Genomic DNA, 18,790 nt, shown 5'->3' on the forward strand with positions numbered 1-18,790 from the left:
AACCTGTTCCCACTGGAGGCTGAAATCTCAGATCTTTGTCAGTGCTCTTAATTATGCTCACCATTCAGTCAGAACAGACCGACCTTGTGAGGCTTGATGCAAAAAATATTAGAAAAGATCAAGCACTTCTCTCATTATGTGCTGACAGCTTTCCTTCTCCCTTGCAGACCCTTGAGACCCAGGCTGGCTAAGAGAGCCCTGGGGCTGCTCCCATCAGCCACGTGTCCCTGTCCCAGCACACGTCTCCTCCATGGTGACAATCCTGCCTTCCACAATGCCACTGTGAGCAGGATCCTGAAATTGACTGGAATTAACAAACAGCCCAACTCAAGACTAAGTGTTTCACTTGCATGTGTTTGAGGTTCTTCTTTCAAAGACTCATGTTCGTTGTCCCTGGAGTTGCCATCTACCTTCACATTTTCAACTGTGTCTTCTTGTTGGTTAAAAACAAATTTCTGATGGTCTCCTTTGTTCATCCTTATAAAAAAACCCTCATCACCACCTGATGGTATGGCTTTAGGACACATAATTGAGTGTGTCCATAAGGTCTTCCCTGAAGTTCTCCTTTTTTCTAGTTCCAAGGGCCTCCTATGCTGACTTCAGCTAAAAGGCTTCATCCGATGAGGGCTTTCCTGAAGACACGGCTTGCGATGCTCCACACTGAGCTTCCCAGGCCAGGGGACATTCCCGTACAGCTTGGGAGAGCCACCTTCAGTCGTTCGCAGCTGAAGTAGCGGGGCTGGGGAGCGGCGAGGCAGCTTCTGCCCTGCCCTGGGGGCGTCTGAGCTGTGGGGGCCAAGAAGCATTAACTAAAAGCAAACAGCACAACTGTGATACCTTCCCGCTTTTTTATATTGACCACCCTATGGTTTCTCTCTGCCGGCGGCGGGGCAGCAGCAGCCAGGGGACTTGAGAGAAGCCCCGCCGGGCTGGGGCCGGTACCCGCGGGGTGGGAGCGGGGGCGGGCAGCGCGGCAGCGACGCCCCCGTGGCGGGGGCGCGGATGGTCTCTCCCGGGCCGGTGGGAGCCGCTGTGACACCTGCTGGCGGCGGCGGGACGAGGCGGGCCGGCCCACGGCGGGCGGAGCGGAGGGGAACGGAACGGAGCGGAGCGGGGCGGGAAGAGCGTGCCCGCCGCGGGGCGCTCCGCGGCCGGCGCCCGGCGGTGATGCGCGGCCGTCCCCCGGCGCGGGGCACCGCGGGGCCGGGCGCCCCCTGAGCACCGGCGCGGCGGGGCACTGCGGTAGCGGCGCTGCCGCGGCGGTGGCTCCGCGCCCCCCGCCTGTCCTCCCCTTTCTCCTCCTCCTCCTCCTCCTCCGCCGCGCCACTTCCAGGGGAGGCTGGTGTCATGCGGCTGGCGCCGAGGGAGGGGTGCCCGGGGCCGCAGCGGCAGTGAGAGGCGCCGAGCCGAGGCGAGCCCCCTGCGATGACAGCCATGAAGGAGCAGCCGGCGCACCCAGGCGGCAGGGGGAACCCGCCGCCGCCGCAGCCCGACCAGGTGAGACCCGCGGCGGGAGGCGCCGAGGGGCCGGGGGGTGGATGGGGGTCGGGAGGAGCGGCCGCCGTCCCGGCGAAGTTGTGTGGAGCTGGGTAGAAGTCCGGAGGAGGGGCGGTGGAAGCCTTCGTGCAGCTCAGCCGGGGGATGCGGAAGCCCCGCGAAGCTCCCTCGGGGGATGCGGGGAGAGCGGTGGGGCCGCTCAGAGGGGACCCATCCTTGCCCGGCCCCGCCCCGCGGCTGGGGTGTCGGTCAGCCCAGACCACCGGCGGCAGCGGGTCCCGCAGGAGTTTGTGCTTTGCTTCCCCGCGAGTTGCGCCGGGGGGAAGGCACAGGGGCGGGGGCATCCTGCTCTCCCAGCAGCGGGGATGGGGGAGCGGACCGGGGCTGCCGACGGCGGGGCGCGGGGCGCGGGGGGCGCCCTGAGCCCGCAGCGGAGCTGCCCGGGGACCCACGGGGCCGCGCTCCGCGTCGCCGCCCGGTCCGGGGCTGGAGCGGCCGCGCGGGGACGGGGAGGTTTCCTGGGAGGATTTTGACAGCGCCCCGTCGGCAGTCGTGTGCCTCCCCGCGGGCGGGTGGGGGGAGGCTGGCTGGGGTACCGGCGTCTCTCGGTCCGGTGACACTCGGTACTGGCTCGGTATCGAAACGGGCGAGTCTGGGGCGGCTTCCGCGTGTTGAGGGATGAGAACCGGGGGAGCGGTTGAACTTGGCTGCCGTCATCACAAAATCGAAGTTTTCATTACCAGACCGCCGTATCTGTTGCTCTAAGGCGGTAGCGTTAACGCATCAGGAGAGATGAGGCTGTGCGTGTTCCCATCGAACCCTCCGGTGGGACCCTCCGCACCGAACCCCCCACTGGGTCCCTCCGGTAGCCGCTGCTGCAGGGCCGGCGTGGCCGAGTCGGGGCCGCCACCTGCCCGCCCCGCCCGCCGGGCGAGACCCCGCGGCGCAGCTCTCCCTCGCCCCCAAGTACCTAAAAATGCGCTAATTCCAACAGCGTCCCGAGATTCAGTAGTGATTTTTTGGTACATTGTCACTATTTTTCTGTTTCAACCCTGGCACGCCGAACGGGGCTTGCGAATTGTGGGGACCGTATTTCACGTTTTTATTCTCCGTTACATGCATCTACAGAGCTTCATTTTCTCTGATACGCAAACGTTGGGTGAAAAACGCCAACAGTGAAAGCTGCTGTGCGCAGTTATGTTTTAGAAAGCCTGTATCCGAGTATCCAGCCCTGCCTGCACACCTAGACTGCATGTTAAGCTTTTGAATAGCCCTTTAAATATTAGTGAACCTATTGATTTAAATAAATTATAAGATGTATGCTTTTTGTTGAGAAGTGTATGCATTACAGCATGTTTTCATGTAATACTGATAAAGTAGTACATCTGAGTTTCGGGAGCCTTCTTAAATAAATTAATTGCATAAGTTACATTATCTGGAAAAGATGGGTAACTTCTATCAGTACTTACATTTCATACAAATAGTAGAATTTATGGAAGTCATCGTTTTAAATAGTCTGAGAGGTTCACAGAGCTTGTAAATTTCAGGGACGTTGTTTTGCTTTAGAGAAATACTGCTTTTAGATACAATAAAAAGTACTTGAACTTAACCAGTCTTTATTTCTTTATAGTCAATTCAGATGTATTGAATTGCCAGAATGGCTTTATGTTGTTGGAGGTGGGAGGTGGGCTTAACATTATTTGCCAAAAATTACCAGTTTGACTGCTTTTATAGATTGTAATGAGGAATGGCAGTAAGTTCTCAATTTAAAACATACTAAATATTATTAATTTATCCTAAATATAGAAATATTATTCTCTAAGTGCTCTGGAGTTTTCAGCCTCTCTCAGTGGTGGATGGGGGGACTGCTGCTCTACCTGCTGTGCCTGGCTGCATGACGTGCAAATGTGAAATCCTGTATATTTGCATCAGTTTTTTCCAGACCATGTTTGGTTTTCTTGGTAAAAGATATTGAAGCAACTTTGATTGCTTGTTGTTTTAGATCCTAAGGATGTCATAGCAAATTGTTCTTTGGTTTTAAATAAGGATGTGTCGAGCTCTGTATGGAATGAGGCCACGGTTGGTGGGTCTCTGTGAACACCAGGGCCACTCATGCACCTTCACAGCAGCCCAGATGTGTGCGATCAGAGCTCAGCCCTGGCCAGGGCTGGTTCGCAGGCTGTGTCTGACTCCAGGTTTATGCTGGGAACTGTTCCTAGTGCAGCTGTGCGATGTGGCTGTGGTCTTAACAGAGGGTTATTATGGGTTAGAAGATTTTTGTTGGCTTTTTGTGGTTACAGAGCTGCAGCCGTGGTGGGCATGTGGAGAAGAACAAACACGGGCTCATACGTTCACCATGGTTTTCCATACCCCATAGCACTGTTGCTGTGGTCCATGTGGAAGATGCAGCCTTCTTGGGGCGTTCATAAAATCTGTCTCTGGCCAGGTACTCTTGTTTAACATTGCATTTTGTTTGGTGAACATCTGTAAACCTGGAGTGTCACTACCGGCAACACCTGTAGTTTATTGATTTATTTTTTAACAAGAAGGTGCATTTGCACTGAGAGGGTTTCCTGAGATAGTAGGAACAGCAAATCTTTTCAGAAGTGGTTGGGCCTGTGGGAAGTCCAAGAAGGAACAAGGAATTATGCCAAGATTTTCTAAGTGTAAATCTCTTGATTTCAAAGTCCAACTTAACAGATATTCCTGACGATAGTCATATCAAAGTTGATTAATTTGTGGTAAATTTATAGGCTTAGGACCTGAGCTATAATTTCTAATTACAGCAGGCTAATTTTGGGACTCTCCACTTAAATACAAGCTTGGATCGACTGATTGAAGCATCCATTGCCATCAGCTTATAAATAAATTGGTTACAACTTCAGGTCCAATAGTTCCCCTGATGCTATTTTTAAACAAAACCTCCCCTGGGCCGAGGCATCTAATAACAACTTCCATTAACAGTGCTATCGATGTTTCAGCAATCGGTTTGATAAATTACCCAGATTTATTCTCAACTCTTTGCTAAATGATGACTCATATTTATTAGCAAAATTACACTTTTATGTTTGGATGATATATCTGTAGAAAGGAAAATAGCTGTAAATTACTTGTGTTTCTGGAAAGCTTTGTCAAAGTGCTCAGACTTCTGTCACTTGAGCCCTTGTGTCGGGAGTGGATGTGGCTCCCTCAATTCTCAAACAGTTCAAAAAATAGTGTTTTTCATCTTGTAGCTTTTAAGAACCGTCCTGGGGTCTTGGACAGTGACATTTGATGATCACTTTTAGAAGGCACAACGATTCGGTAGTCAGTGGACACAACATATTTGAAAAATATGATGTACCTGTATGGCTTGCTGGTTGATGAATGTTGCTGTCTTTGCAGATGAAAAACTAAGATAATTCCTCTAGGTATTACCTTTGTGAGGCTTCAGTCTGTTTACAAAAACCAGATGATCTACACCACCTGGTGCTCCTTGCTGTTCTTTGTGTGTATAGAAGACAGACCTTTGAAATTTATAATCATTCTCTCCTGAGCCTCTCTCACTCTTCCAACTTAAGGTCTTCTTAAAATTGATTTTAAAATAAGAAAAACCCAGGTTTTTTTCTTTTTTTTTTTCTTTACTGTATGTTATTTTAGAATCTACTATATTATTCTGCTTAAAAACAGATAAGAGAAAATGAAATCAGACTGTGTTGTCTTGCACTGAATAGGGAAATTATTTTGTAAGCATTTAAAGACATGTTTAGTATACATACAAGCACAACTAACTACTGTTTGCTTCAATGTCTTGATTTAAAAAGTTGAATTTTCTCTGTCTCAGCATCTGTTTCTGTGGTCAACAGAAAAATGGGTGTTTTCTAAAAGCACACCTGAACAAAAGAGAACAATCTCTGTTTTATTCTTCAGTGATAAAAGCCAAAATAGTTTATAATTTTATGGCTTCTTTCATTGCCTTCTTTTCCCAAAGACAGACTGATGTTGCAGTGGGAGAATTGTTGATGGATAGCTGTGTCTGTCCAGAGCCGTATTCATCTTAATGAGATCTTATCAAGGTAAAAGGGCTCTCCCCTGCCCCACGCAGGTCATTTTGAGCTTGATGGGTCGGGGAGAAACTTGAACTCTTAATCGTATATGTACCACAGTTCTTGTAACTCAAAAGATTTAGTTAGATAGTCAACTCCACATCTTCTGTTCTTGGTTTTGTTTAGAGTTGGCTTCAGGCTGAAATAAGAAATTCTGTTTTAGTACATAATCCAAAGTGACGTTGCATTTTTCCTTCTTATGAACCTGGCGGAGCTTTTTATTTGTTTTATTGCAGCAATGTATCAAATATTCTGGTTTGCAAGGTTCAACATAATGTCAGAAAAGTTGGGTAAAAAAAGCCAATAAAAGTGGAGAAATAAGATTGTATTATTATACCCAGAATATTTCTTAAAGCATTAACATCTCAATATTAGCTTTAACTTTTAAATTCTATTTCATACACTGTATGTATGCCATGCTATATGTGTGCCGGGTCCAGAAGTATTACAGGCTTGCAGTATCTGTTGAACATATGACAAGAAACTCGTGTGAAAATGTGTTAAATGTTGTGGTTTGGAATATCGTTCGGGATTCAAGTTCTAGGGGGAGGCACAGGACCTGTCATCTTTCAAATGTTACACATGGCCTCAATTCACCATCTCTTTGCCAAATGGCTGTTCTGATGTAGTTGAGTCACATACCTGGTTGTGGTGCTGAGCATAAGAAGCCTGAAGCTCGTCTTCCATCTTCATTACATTTCCAGTCTTCTGGTCAGAGCTCCATGGAGCAGGGGCAAGGACAATATCGTCATTTGTGAAATGCTTCTGGTGTTATTTGGGAGGCATCATTTTAAATGACCTCTTGTAAATGATCTGTGTACATATAGGATCTCAGTAGTTTGAGAGAGCAGTTGGACGAGGTTTTTTTAAGTGGCTGTATAGCACTTAAGTGTGTTTCTCTGTACATCCCAAATTCAGAAGTGACCAGTGCCTCTTCAGGAGCTCAGTTTCCTAACACAGAACTTTCCAGAGAACTTTTCCAGCCTCTGCCCGGGGCACCTGCCAGGAGCACGACCATGAAGAGCCTCCATCGGTGGCTGCAGGGTGGGACAGTCACCCCTGTGCTCTCTTGCTCCTTGTACCACCCCTCACGGCTCCGGTGCCTTTTTCAGGTTCCTGCTCTCAAAACAGCGTGTGGGAATCTGTGCAGTGTAACACAGCGCCTGTGTTTTCAGCGTTTAGGGCCCTCCATTTTGCAGGTGGATTAAAAGGATTACTTAATGCAGTGAATCAAAAACTGTGAAGCAGGGCAATCTTTTTGGCTCTTCTGTGTTAAAGCGATTGCAGGCGTGCTGTAGGTTACATAGTAGCCTCAGATACCTGAACATAGATACTGTGTTAGCTGTTTTGAAATATGCTTTCAGTATTTCTTTCCAGTATCTTCCAACTGGAAGTATTGCTTCAGGCAAGCTGTTTTGATAATTAACAAGAGGGAAGAACTCTTTAAGCAAACAGAGATGTTGTTTGTTGTTATTCTAGAATTTGAAAGCCATCATCTTTGCATTTTTTAATAACTTGAGGGCATTGAGAGATTACATACACATGTTAATGTCTCACAAACGTGAACACAGACTGTCTTCCCATAATGGTAATACGGAGGAATGCAACGTGTGATCCCTAGAGAGGTATCTTCTTAGTTTTTGTTGTTTGTTATGTGTTTGTTTATTTTTTAAACTAACAAGGCTTTGAAATATGCCTGACTTATGGAAAAACTTGTAGATGTACAAGACTGTACTTCACAAGTTATACTTTCTTTAACATTGTACTGGCAGATGTAAGCAGACGCACCTGCTGCTATGAATGCCCATGTCCTGTAATTAGCTGTGATTTGTTGATGCCGTCTTTGTAACTCTTATAAGACCTGTGTCATATTTCTAGTCCATGCATGAGCCACAAAATCTTTACTGTCTCAAACTCTGTCCCTTTCCGCTTTAATCATACACTTCTTTTATGCTCCACTCAGCTGCATCGGATAATGTTCATGAATATATGATAGTAAAAAGAACAATGCTGATGGAGACTGATGATGATAAATTACTGTATTTATCCATTAGGAAGGACACTGAATGACCTACAGAACTGAGGCTGAAACTAAAAGACCTTTTCTAATTGTTCGTAACACTGTTGGCCAACAGCCACATAACTTATTATGTGTTATTTATATAGAGAAACTGTAAATAGTTTTGAATGATTCTAAACTAAGATAAAAGCCCTCTGACGTTTGGAGGATGTTCTTTAAGAAAATCAATTAGAAAGTATCAAACAATGTGATAATTTAAGGAAAATAAAGATTCTTCAAAGGCTTTTGGGGGTTATTTTCAACTGCCTGGGGCAACACTTGCAATTTACATTCCTTTGGGGGGCGGCAGGGAAAGCATTTTGTAGCTTTCTAGAAAACAAACTGAGTAAATGTTAGAGTTTTCTTTCTGGAAATACAGAGAGAATTCCAAACGCTAGTAGGAAAACCATTAAACTTGTTTGAAATGCTGGGTGAGTGCAAGAAACTAAATCAAACACTGCCAGTGCGACTGATCAGTCATCCTCTGTGTTTGTTCTTTCTGCTCCTGATGGCACAGACTTCCTTTCCCCCTTTCCCATCATAAGGCTTCAGAGGCTGGTAAAATCAAAGCATTTAATATATATTAAAGTGGGTCTTTCAGAATAAGGACTTGAGCCTCAGTAGACTTAATTAGGAGTAATGATGTGCCATGGTTTTGAATCTTATGGAAGAACTGTTTAAATCAGATGGTCTAATGACAGTTCTGAAAAACACAAAATGGCTATAAAAATAGGGTGGCTTTAGTCAGAAAAAGTGCACTTCAAGAAGATCTTCTTGGTAGTACTTGCTAAAGATCTTCTCTTAGGAACCATTCTGTGATTCTGTGAATTTTGACCTTATTTGGAAAGATTTCTGCACTATTTCAGTGCAAATAACAACAAAGATCTTACTCTGGTTTCCCCATTGCTAATCATTTGAAGAATGTCGTCTCGCTTAGATGCACCGCTGGCTTTCATCAACAGCATAAGATGAGTCTCAGAACAGAGGACAGTAACGTATTTATAATGAATTTATGTGTTTAGATACTTCCACTGCAATCCAGTGTTTCCATTATGTACTGGGAAACTGCTAGCTTTGAAAGCATGGAAGAGAATAGACTCGTGGTAACCTGCCTTGGCTGCCACAATGGTGTCTTAATGGAAGCAATGGAAGAAAGACAGGCATCTGAATAGAATTTTACTCTGTTAGAATAACTCCACACTGCGATTTCCTATCCCATAACATTAATTATGTTAGTATACAGTAAGCTTGTAGTTTAAAGAATGCATTGGTCAGCAAATGAAAATGGAGTAATCCTCATGGAATATATATTGATATGTCAGAGAAAATGAGAATTTTTATTATTTCTGGTCTCTGCTGTATTTATATTTGTAAGCATAAACAAGAATTTAAGAAAAGGAGGTTCCTTCATATCTTCCTTGTAGTATAATTAGCTGTAATATAGAAAGTCCCTGCTTATTCAACAAAAGGAAAAACTAGAGGAGAAAAGGCTTTAGTATTCTAATTCTGTGGGCAACATGGCCTTATGTAGCAGCTCAGGGCATATCTTTTTACTCTTATTTACATCCTATATACCAAAACCAAAAATCTTGCGGCAGCTATCTCACTCCATACAACCGTATGGAGAGATGATAGATAATTTCTGAAAGAAGCACATGCAGGGCCATATATCATGTCAGCAAGGGAATATATTAAGTGTGTAAAGAAAAGGTAAGCTTCTTCACTGAAAATGTCCCATTCCTGAGGTCTGTTTACCTCCCTCATTCTGGGCACCTCCTTGCGTTATTTTTATTTGGACCTACAGTACCCAGCCCAGCTGGAGATCAAAATCAGGCTTTTTATTGTAAAAAAGCAAGCAAAACAACAACAGTGAAAAACCCCAAACATAGAACAACTCTACTTCTCAACACCAACTTTGAGAGTTTTCCCCTTTATCTTTTACTTCATTCAGGTTATGCTTTATTAAATGTGTTATTAGTATCTAGGAAACTCTTATATTGGTCATAAATCTTGTCTTATTTCTGAGTGGGTAAAGATTCCATTCTAAAGTGTAAGTTAGGCAAGAACGATGCAGTGCAACACCAGCTTTTGCTTTAGTACATCTTACAGTTGCCAGCCTAAGTGGGTTTAATAGCACTTCTTTCCTGCGATGAAATGGTCCTTTAGAACAGGACTTTTTTTCTTCTCTCTAAAAAGGAAGAACAGTTTCTGCCAAAGTAGCATATTGAAAGTATAAAGTAAATAAATGCCCTTACCTGCTGTTGTTAATATCTGTTAAACTGCTATAGCTTTTGAAGTTGTAATTCTCTTTACTCTTAATTACCTATTCCATTTCTTTTTTGTTGGGCTTCCCTCTTCCGTCTGCCCTGCAATGGGGTGGGGGAGATGCTGAATGTGTTTGCTCATCTCTAGGCAAGGAAATAGTTCCACTGGCATAATATTCTCCAAGTGTTTGCATGCAAGCTTGCCCTTCGGCATTCCTTTGGTCTGCAGTAAATCTCAGTATTGCAGTGCAATAACTCTGGAGTAAGCCCATGGTAGTGTTTTAGTTTGGATCGAAAACGTAGCAGTGAAACAAATCCTGATTGTACTTGCTGAATTTTGGCTTGTACCCCAGAGCAGTTTCAGAGTGTGAACTGGATTCCTTTAGGATGAAATTAAGGAAGCTGGTGTGCTCCAGGAGTGCAGCTGATGTGCTCCAGCTGCTGATGGGTGTTCAGTCCCCTGGCTCAGAATACAGCTGGTCCACATAACCCCCAGAAAACACAGGTTGTGGACATCAGGTTCTTAACGTGAATGGTTTCTACCTCCAGTTCTCCCTGCACACTGCTAATATACACATAGCTTTAACACACAGAGACAGTGACACGTAAGTGCATTATTTAAAAGCAGTGGTATGCTTTTATTTTGTTTTTCACTTTGTTGTATGCTTGATGCAACTGCCTTGTAAAACTTCTATATTGCAGCATTGCGTTTTGTTCTCATATGTTTGAAGGTACTTGTTTGCCATTTTTCAAACAATCCAGTCCTTGTTATCTCCCCAGTTAAAAGACGGGAATACACTGGTAAAAATGAATGGATTGCAGGTAGTGAAGAGTTCTCAGTTAATGTAGCAAGATGCCTGTGAGGACCACTCAGAATCTGAGTATGAGAGAGAGAATAGGTACAAAGAAGGAAAACAAATCTAAGTCTTGCTGGAGGCTTATAGATCATATGTTCTTTTATAATTGAGACTTTTCCATAGTGCTACATAGGTGAATGTATGTGAAAGAGTGCCACTAACTTGGAAGAGGACAGAGATTAGGAAATTGGAGTTTAAAAGCCCTTGTTCTGTTCTTGCCTGGTTGCAGAATTTCCCTGTGACTTGGGTAGGTCCTTGAAGGGCTGCAGTTTCTGAAGTGTCTGCAGAGTTTGAGGTGTGATGTTGTGCTGGGAATTTGAAATGTCAGAGTTGCCTGTGTTGGATAAAAAGAGCTTTGGTGCATTTGGGATCAGTTACCATTTGGGAAAACTTGATTGCCTTCTTAAAGCATTATCAAGCAATAAAATAGAGAGGATATCTCACATATGGGGAGCGATCTGTTGGTTAGGTTAGTATTATAACTGGAGTGAGTCTAAACTTGCTGACATTTGTGTACCTATGTCAGAACACAAATATTTAGATTTATGCTTACAATCCAGATGAGTTGCAGGAAGGTAGTGCTGTTGGTAGCTGAGGCTCTGGATTTCTACCCTGAAGACAGGAACCCGGGATGATCTTAGATGCAGTGATCACAGCGGTTGTCACTTAATGCGCAGTAAATACTACCGAAGTGTCACACATCCACAGGGCTGCGTTTGCTGTCTCAGTAGAACAGCTCCAAGGGTGCTGCAATAAGCAGGTGCTGCTCCTGCCAGGGGATTATGGTGGAATTTGTTAATACTCACCCTCAAAACCATCCATGCAGGCTGATCCTTGAAATGCCATGTGCAAGATTTTTCCGTTTTCCATTTTTCAGTACAGATTGCTTCTGTGCCTGGAGTTTCACATGAGAGAATTTGTGAAGTCCTGAGAAAGAATATATTAAAAATAACAAAGTTGGTTTAATCTGATTTTCTTGTACTATCCATTCTCTATCTGTTATTCCAGGAAAATACTCTTTAACTGTAAATAACGAGAATACTCTTGAACATCAGATATATCCAGTATATCTTTCAGTGATTGGCTATAAACTGTTTAATAGGGCTAACTTTAGGGCAGCATTTTATGTGAATAATTCTATGGCTTTGTGTAGAATTAATATTCCCTGTTTGTCTAACTCTAGCCGATAAGGGCTGCAAGTTCCTGGTCTGTTCTTGCTGTCGGCACAATCCCGTGTGACTCAGCTGAGCAGGACGGAGTCTGAACCACTCACCTGTTTTTCAGTAATCTGTAGATGCCAAGGTTCCAGAACTAAGTGTTGCTTTCCTGTTAGTGCGAGTCTTGCAATCACTTGTAGGAACTTGAACTTGCACTAGTAATAAGGACAAGAGGAACAGCACACAAAATGGTTAGCAAATTACAAAATACCCGATAAAAACAGCCTTTCTTTTGGTCTTTCTGTCTGTGTCACACTTGAACAGTGTGCTCAAGTACTGTGTAGGGTAATGAGCCATAGTCACGTTTACCTGGAAGCCATTTCCATTAATGAGGGGAATGATGTTGTCTATTTTACTGTAGTGGATTTCCATTAAAAGCATGAGTCCAGTGCATCCACCATCTAAAATGTGTGCTGGGCTGAGCTTAGTGGAAACAAGATACGTAAATAGGAGGGATGGGTGACACTGAAATCCCTGACTTTGACCGGTTAAGAGAGGAAACAGACAGTGAGAAGTGCCTTCCAGGTGCTGATCTCTGTTACATCTAGGTGCCCATCTTGCAGAAATCATAACAAGAATGAATTAATACATAAGATTAAAAAAAAAAAAAAAGTGAAATGAGGAGCTTGTTTTGTAAGTGAAACAATTTAACCTTTGGAATAGAAAACCAGGACAGATGTATTTGCACTAAAAATGGTTTCTAGAGAGATGCTCAAGCAAAAATTCTTGGCCCTTGGACAGAGGTAAGATCCCAGTGATATGTAACGGGTTGCAGTCTGCAAGAGATGGAATGATGGGGATCACTTTTGATGCTTTGGTGAATCAGTGAATTATTAATGGTTTTACCATTGTTGACAGTCAATATAAATTAATTTCTACAGGAAACCCCCCCCACCTTTTTACCAATTGTCTCTTTTTTTTTTTTTTTGTTTCCCTTCTGCTGCTTGACAATGATAGAAAGTTCCTCCTTCCCTTTTTATATGCTATTGTAAATCTTTGTCAGGATAGCAAAGGAATTATAGATTATTTTATATATGAGCTAAAGAGAACTTTTCCTGAAGATCTGCAGTCTTAAATATGAAATCCTACTGTTAGGAAAGTTTCCATACAATGCTTGACAAAACTTAATATATATTTACGTTTGGGTCTGAAAGATGCAGCCGTGATTATGAAAAGGATTTAGAAGTCTGCACTTCGCCTACCTGTGGTCAGTATTCATCCATGACCTGGTGTGAACTGTGGTTCTTGGGACAATTATACTGCATCTCACTTACTATATATGTTTTGATGAAACAACTTCTTTCTTATCTGCTTTTTGTCATGTGGACTATCATAGTGAAAGAGACGATGTGTCTTCTTTGTGAATATGCACAATGTTGGGTCAGTCAAAGCAGGCCCAGGAATACGTTAATGCTTGTTTTGTGGCTTTAGCAGGTGTATGTTTGGCTGTGCAAATGAGTAACGTCCATCTAGCTCAGGTGGAGTGACTCCATCTGTTTGATGTATCAGGCTTTTTGTCCCTCAGGGAGGTATTTTCCTCCCATTAAGAAAAGCTTTGTTTTACATCTGGTATACTGGGGCTTGATTTCAAGAAGGGATCCAATCTAAAATGTTGTTTTGCCATATCGAATCTATGTGCCTAACATTGCACAGGACATGTAGAAAAATCCTGTATTGAAAAGTATTCGTAGAAGTAGTGTTTAGTCATTGAAAATGAGTTAACTGTTTCTATGAAGGCTCCCAGATTTAGCTGATAGATTACTGGGAGGATTTTGCTCCGAAGGACTTTCTTGATGTTCGTGGTATGCAGAAAGCTGTGCTTTGAGATTAAATTATTCAGCAAGTGTTTTTCAAAGTAATTAAAGCTTCTAACATTTAATGTTTTATGTATGCAGATTAAAAATGAAGGTTGATTAAATCACGACAAAGGGAAGTTTATTGACAAACAGCAGACAGTAATGTCTCTTTTGTGACTGGTGGAGCACTGTTGAGCCTACTTCATTATATTGAATATTGAACCGTTATATTAGTGCAATTTGTACTCAGTGATGGTGTAGTTAAAAATGGGCAGTAGAATTAGATGCAGTACAACCCTGGCTTTGCTAAATAGTGCAGAATACTTCTTTTTTTTTCTGTCAAGTATCTGAATGTATAGGCAATTTTTCAGCGTGTGTTTTTGAAATGGCCAGGTGAGCTATACAAAACTTAACAAGATCAAGAGGCAGGCCAAAATAATGATTTTCTTGTTGGAAAGTAATAGACATGCCAGTATAGCATGTAATAACAGCAGGTTTTACAGCGTGGTGCAGAACAGTAGGAATGTGAAACAAACACGTTACATAGATTATCTGTGCATACATACGTCTCTGCCAAGTTCTGGGCTACAGTAATTCGTTTATGCTTTCTTTTTTTTTTTCTTATTTTTCATTTTATTTTTTTTTTATTATTATTTATCCCCCGCCTTATTTTTTCCAGTATTTGAGGGATAAGCAAACCCTGCCAAATAAACTAATGAGGCCTGTGAAGTATCTTGAGGGACTCTTCATCAGTTTCTACCAGTCCTGTAGAAAACATAGTAGTAATAGCTGTTTCTTAACCAGAAAAGGTTTCACGTTTTCTTTCCACTGCGAGGGAAACTTCCAGATGATTCTTCAACGTGGGAGAAGATTCTGCCTTTTGAATGGTTTTGTCCTACCCTGCAGAAAGGTTTTTTGTGATCAGGTTACATCAGAGAAAGGGAAGATAGCGATGGAGATAATATCTTCATATTATGAAGGTATTCTCCACGTTAAGTCTCTTGCAGATTGACCTTGATGAACCAGCAACACCACAAAGTGCTTTCTGGTGTGTTGTTTTGTTTTGTTTTTTTCCTTCCCTCTATTTGTTGTGTGCTGTGTTTCATGGCTATCTGTCCCTGTGATTCTTTCTGCTACCAATAAATTCCTTACCCGTTATTATCTCAAGCCCTTCATGCATTTACAGATTAAGTTTTTAATACTTCTGGAAAATACATCTACTTTCTGATCATGTTACAGTCCTCTTCTGAGACTTAGAGGTGTCTGTACCTCACCCTGAAGTGTTTGAAAACAACTCCCTCTTATCAAGATTTAACATCACTTGGGAAAAATCAGCAGTTCGTGGGCTTTTAAGATATTGCCCAAAGGCATTGCATTCAGGATGCAGCATCCTCTGATGTTGGTGAAGCATGAAATTTAAGACTCTCCAGAAGTTCACCTCGAATATAAAACTTCTAAGTAAAAACAGGATTTGGAGGCTGCCAGGAGGTTAATCTGGGTGAGGGTCAGTTGTTTTTACCAAGAAAAGGCTGTTCCTTTATGGATCTCTGAACCAGGGCTTTTGGTACAGAGGCACACTGCTCTGAATCTGTCAAAGTTGCTGAAATATCCCATCTTTTTTAGTGATCAATGAAAGGTTTTTGTACAAGGTTGTAGGACCTTTCATTATTTCTCTTCAAAGCAGCTGCTGTTTTTTGAAGGCTCCGTTCTTCAGCTACGTGGCACCAAAGACTTTATTTCTGTGGTTTTGTACTTCAGCAGTTCCAGTTTAATTCCGAGAGAGCAGATGGTTGATCAGCATTTCTGAAAGTTTTATTTATATTGTGACAAGGCTTCAATCCTTATCTAAGATTGGATCGCTGTTCTAACATCAAGGGAAACAAAGACATTTTTCTGAAATCTAAATAGATCGGATAAATATCAAGCGGATGGAAGATAATACTGTTATCCACACTTTTCATTTTTCTATTTCAGCTTTTCTAAAATGGGAGTGAATTGCTGTGGTCTGGCAAACCTACCAGTAGCTTACATGGACCGTCTCTGAAATGGGGACAGTGTCCTTCCATACCAAGGGAGATTACAGAGGGAAGAGTATTTAATTTTCTTGAAGTTATTAGATCTAAAAAAAAATACCACATAAACAGAATATTGGCAAACAATCCCATCAGATTGGAAAAAGAAGCAGTAAGTTTGTATATTGGGAAAAGAACTAGCTGCAGGGTTTTAGTGTGTCTTGGTTGGAATCCTTTAACTAGAACTTTGGGATCATTTTCATGGTGACCTTTCTTGCTCAAGGACTTCTGGTGAATATTAATTTTATACATGGAGGGAATGAATTTAAATGAATATATTTAGTGTGCCATACAGTGCTAACTTCTATCTACTGCAGTCTGTGTTGTAATTATTTGTATATGCTGACTTTGAGAGCTCACCCTCTACCTGCATTGGTATCTTTAACCATGGGATAAGCTCCTGACATTTGGGCCAGGCCTAGTGTGGAGCTGTGCTGGTCCTGCTCTCCTGAACTGGCCCAGAACTTTGGGGGTCGGGTGCCTGTACGTGAGCCACCGAAGCTGGAGGCTGCAAAAAGCCTCTGGAAACAGGCACTGGAAAATAAACCAGCTGTCACTTCTGGGAAGGACTGTGTGTCCATTCATCCCATTTCAGAGCCCTCACACTGACTTTCCTCCTTTCTGGGTCTGTGCCCCTCACGAGTCCTTTCAAAGAGTACAAGCAGCATTTCTGGAAGAAACAGTGTGGTCTATTCTGAGTTCTGTTGTTACGCCACTGACAGGGACTGGCCTTTTTGTGCCTGGATTTATGATGCCCAAGATGTAGAAAAGCTGTTGTCTGCCCTTCCCCTCCTAATTCTTCCCCCCTTTTTTTTCTCCCCTGTCTTTCTTTCAAAATAAACTCGCATCCCTGGAAGATGTCCAGTGCTTACAGTTGAGTTAGGAAGTTTGGAGGCACCAAATCACTTGTGATACTAAACCAAACTGTAATTGAGTGCAATGATACCTGCTTCCCAGGACAGTATACGTTTTGCGTAGTTAACATTTGTGAAGCAGTTTGAAATGGTACAGTGATAGGGGCTTTGAAAATGCAAAATGTTGTTCTTGTTCCCCAAAATACAGGGCTTCCCGCTAGAAGTGCTTATAAACATGTAGCTGTTACTGTTGAGATTTACTCAAGTCTTCATCTTGGGGTATGTGCTGTGTAAATTCAGTTGGAGATTTTATTGATATTTTTCTTAGAAATTAATGAAGCTACAAGTAGCCCTGCTGCTCAGAGAACAGCTGTATTCTAATTCACCGTGCTATGGCTTTGAAGAAACCAGCCTTACAGCAGTTTCTCCATTCTTACAAGATATTGAGCTGGTAAAGCTGGACGTGATCCATGTTAACCCTTGACTCCGAGTGATACAGCTTAGAGCAAATAACCCTTTCCTCTAAGCAGTACTCTCTGCAGTATAAACTGGTCTTGAGAGGAATAACAGAACAGTGAGCGAAAAGCTTTAATCCAGTCATCCAATCCCTGGACATTAAGCTAAAGCTCCAAATCCCATTTTCCTGTTCGGAAATCTTACATAATAAAAACACCAGTTGTCCAGATGTAATCTGCTTCTTGCTCCCCTTCTGCCGGCCAGTGTGTAAGGCTTCTGCAGCAGCATACAGGAGTGGGGCAAGAAACAACTGTGACATCAGAAAAATAACAGTTTGTGGTATTTTCATATTACTGTAGTCGCAGGTTTCAGACGAGGTGTTGATAGTTTAAATGCTGGAAGAGGGGTGTGACGTGGGTTGGCCACCCGCTGTGCACCACGGTGCAGACCAGCGCACACAGAAGGTGTCTCAGGTCCCACAAAATCGAGGTCACACCGGCACCCAGAGGTGCTGCTCTCCTTTGGACCATCTTGCACCCTCATGATGGAAAAGGCAGGGTAAGAGGACAGGTGGGCGGCAGCAGCAAGTGCAGCACGACTGTGGTGTCGCAGGTGCTGCGGTGTCAGCACCTGCTGGTTTCGGTGTCATCTGGTGCAGCGTGCAGGCGGGATGCCGTGATGGCGTCAACGTGTTACCTGTCACCAGCTTATTGCTACCACGGTGATTTCTTGCTCCACCTGTTTCTGGGTATGAATGGGATGATTTGCCACCATTTGGAGCTGCAGATGCTGAAATGTGGTTTCACCTCTCCTGGCCATTGGCAGATATGAGAAGAAAGTCACAGTTTTGCAAACTCATTTATCTGGAGTGGAACGTGAGTGATCAATATTCAGAAATGCCAAATGCTTGTAACATCCAGCCTGGAGTACTTGGGCTCCTGAAAACCACTCTAAGGCAGAAACGATTACAAACTAGTAGACAGTAACCAATTTGCATGCCACTGTGACAAAGCCTTTTCAAATAATTGCTTGAAAAGACAACTTTGGAACATGTATTTTTCTGCATTTCTAGTGCTATTTATCAGATAAGCATCAAGTTGTTAAAATTAATCTTCATTTGCAAATTTCTTTGAGGCAAAACACTACCACTCTGTATTGTTACTAATCCCTTGAGTTTACCAACATGCGGACATCAGCACGGATGTTGTTTTGCTTTGATTGGGCTCTTGTGCATAGAAAACAGCACACGCTCTGCCCATCTGCTTCATTAAATTGTAAAACCAATTCAATTTTAAACATATTTTAGTGCATCGGCATTAAATATTTTGTGAACCCTGAGTAGCCATCTGGCTTTTGTATTTTTAAAGCAGACTTAATCTCCTGTTCTAGGTTTCTGGGTTGCTTTTTGTTCTTTGGGGTATATTTTAATTTCTTTTTAATTTGAAAGTCTTCTTACCTGACTTTAAGCCGTTAGATGAAGTTCTTAAATCAGCAGGGAGGATGAGACAAATTTTACGTATTTCAACAGAACGATTCAGGTCATCACTCTTCTGCTGTTCTAGAGGAAGCCTGAGTGACTTTGCTATTAAATTAGATGTCTGCAATGGTGGTGAAATGAATATGGATCTTAGCA

At 43.0% G+C, this 18,790-nt stretch overlaps 1 protein-coding gene across 1 annotated transcript in view; it reads left to right on the forward strand.

Moving 5' to 3' along the window:
• Window positions 1-1,294: 1,294 nt before the first annotated feature.
• DPP10 (dipeptidyl peptidase like 10) overlaps window positions 1,295-18,790 on the forward strand; it is a 268,675-nt gene continuing 251,179 nt past the window's right edge. Inside the window, exon 1 of the mRNA XM_065841078.2 lies at window positions 1,295-1,497. Coding sequence (XP_065697150.1) covers window positions 1,426-1,497 — 72 coding nt within the window. The 5' untranslated portion in view covers window positions 1,295-1,425. The remainder of the gene's footprint in view (window positions 1,498-18,790) is intronic.

This window comes from Patagioenas fasciata, chromosome 7 (assembly GCF_037038585.1).
Source record: "Patagioenas fasciata isolate bPatFas1 chromosome 7, bPatFas1.hap1, whole genome shotgun sequence".
NCBI lineage: Eukaryota > Metazoa > Chordata > Aves > Columbiformes > Columbidae > Patagioenas > Patagioenas fasciata.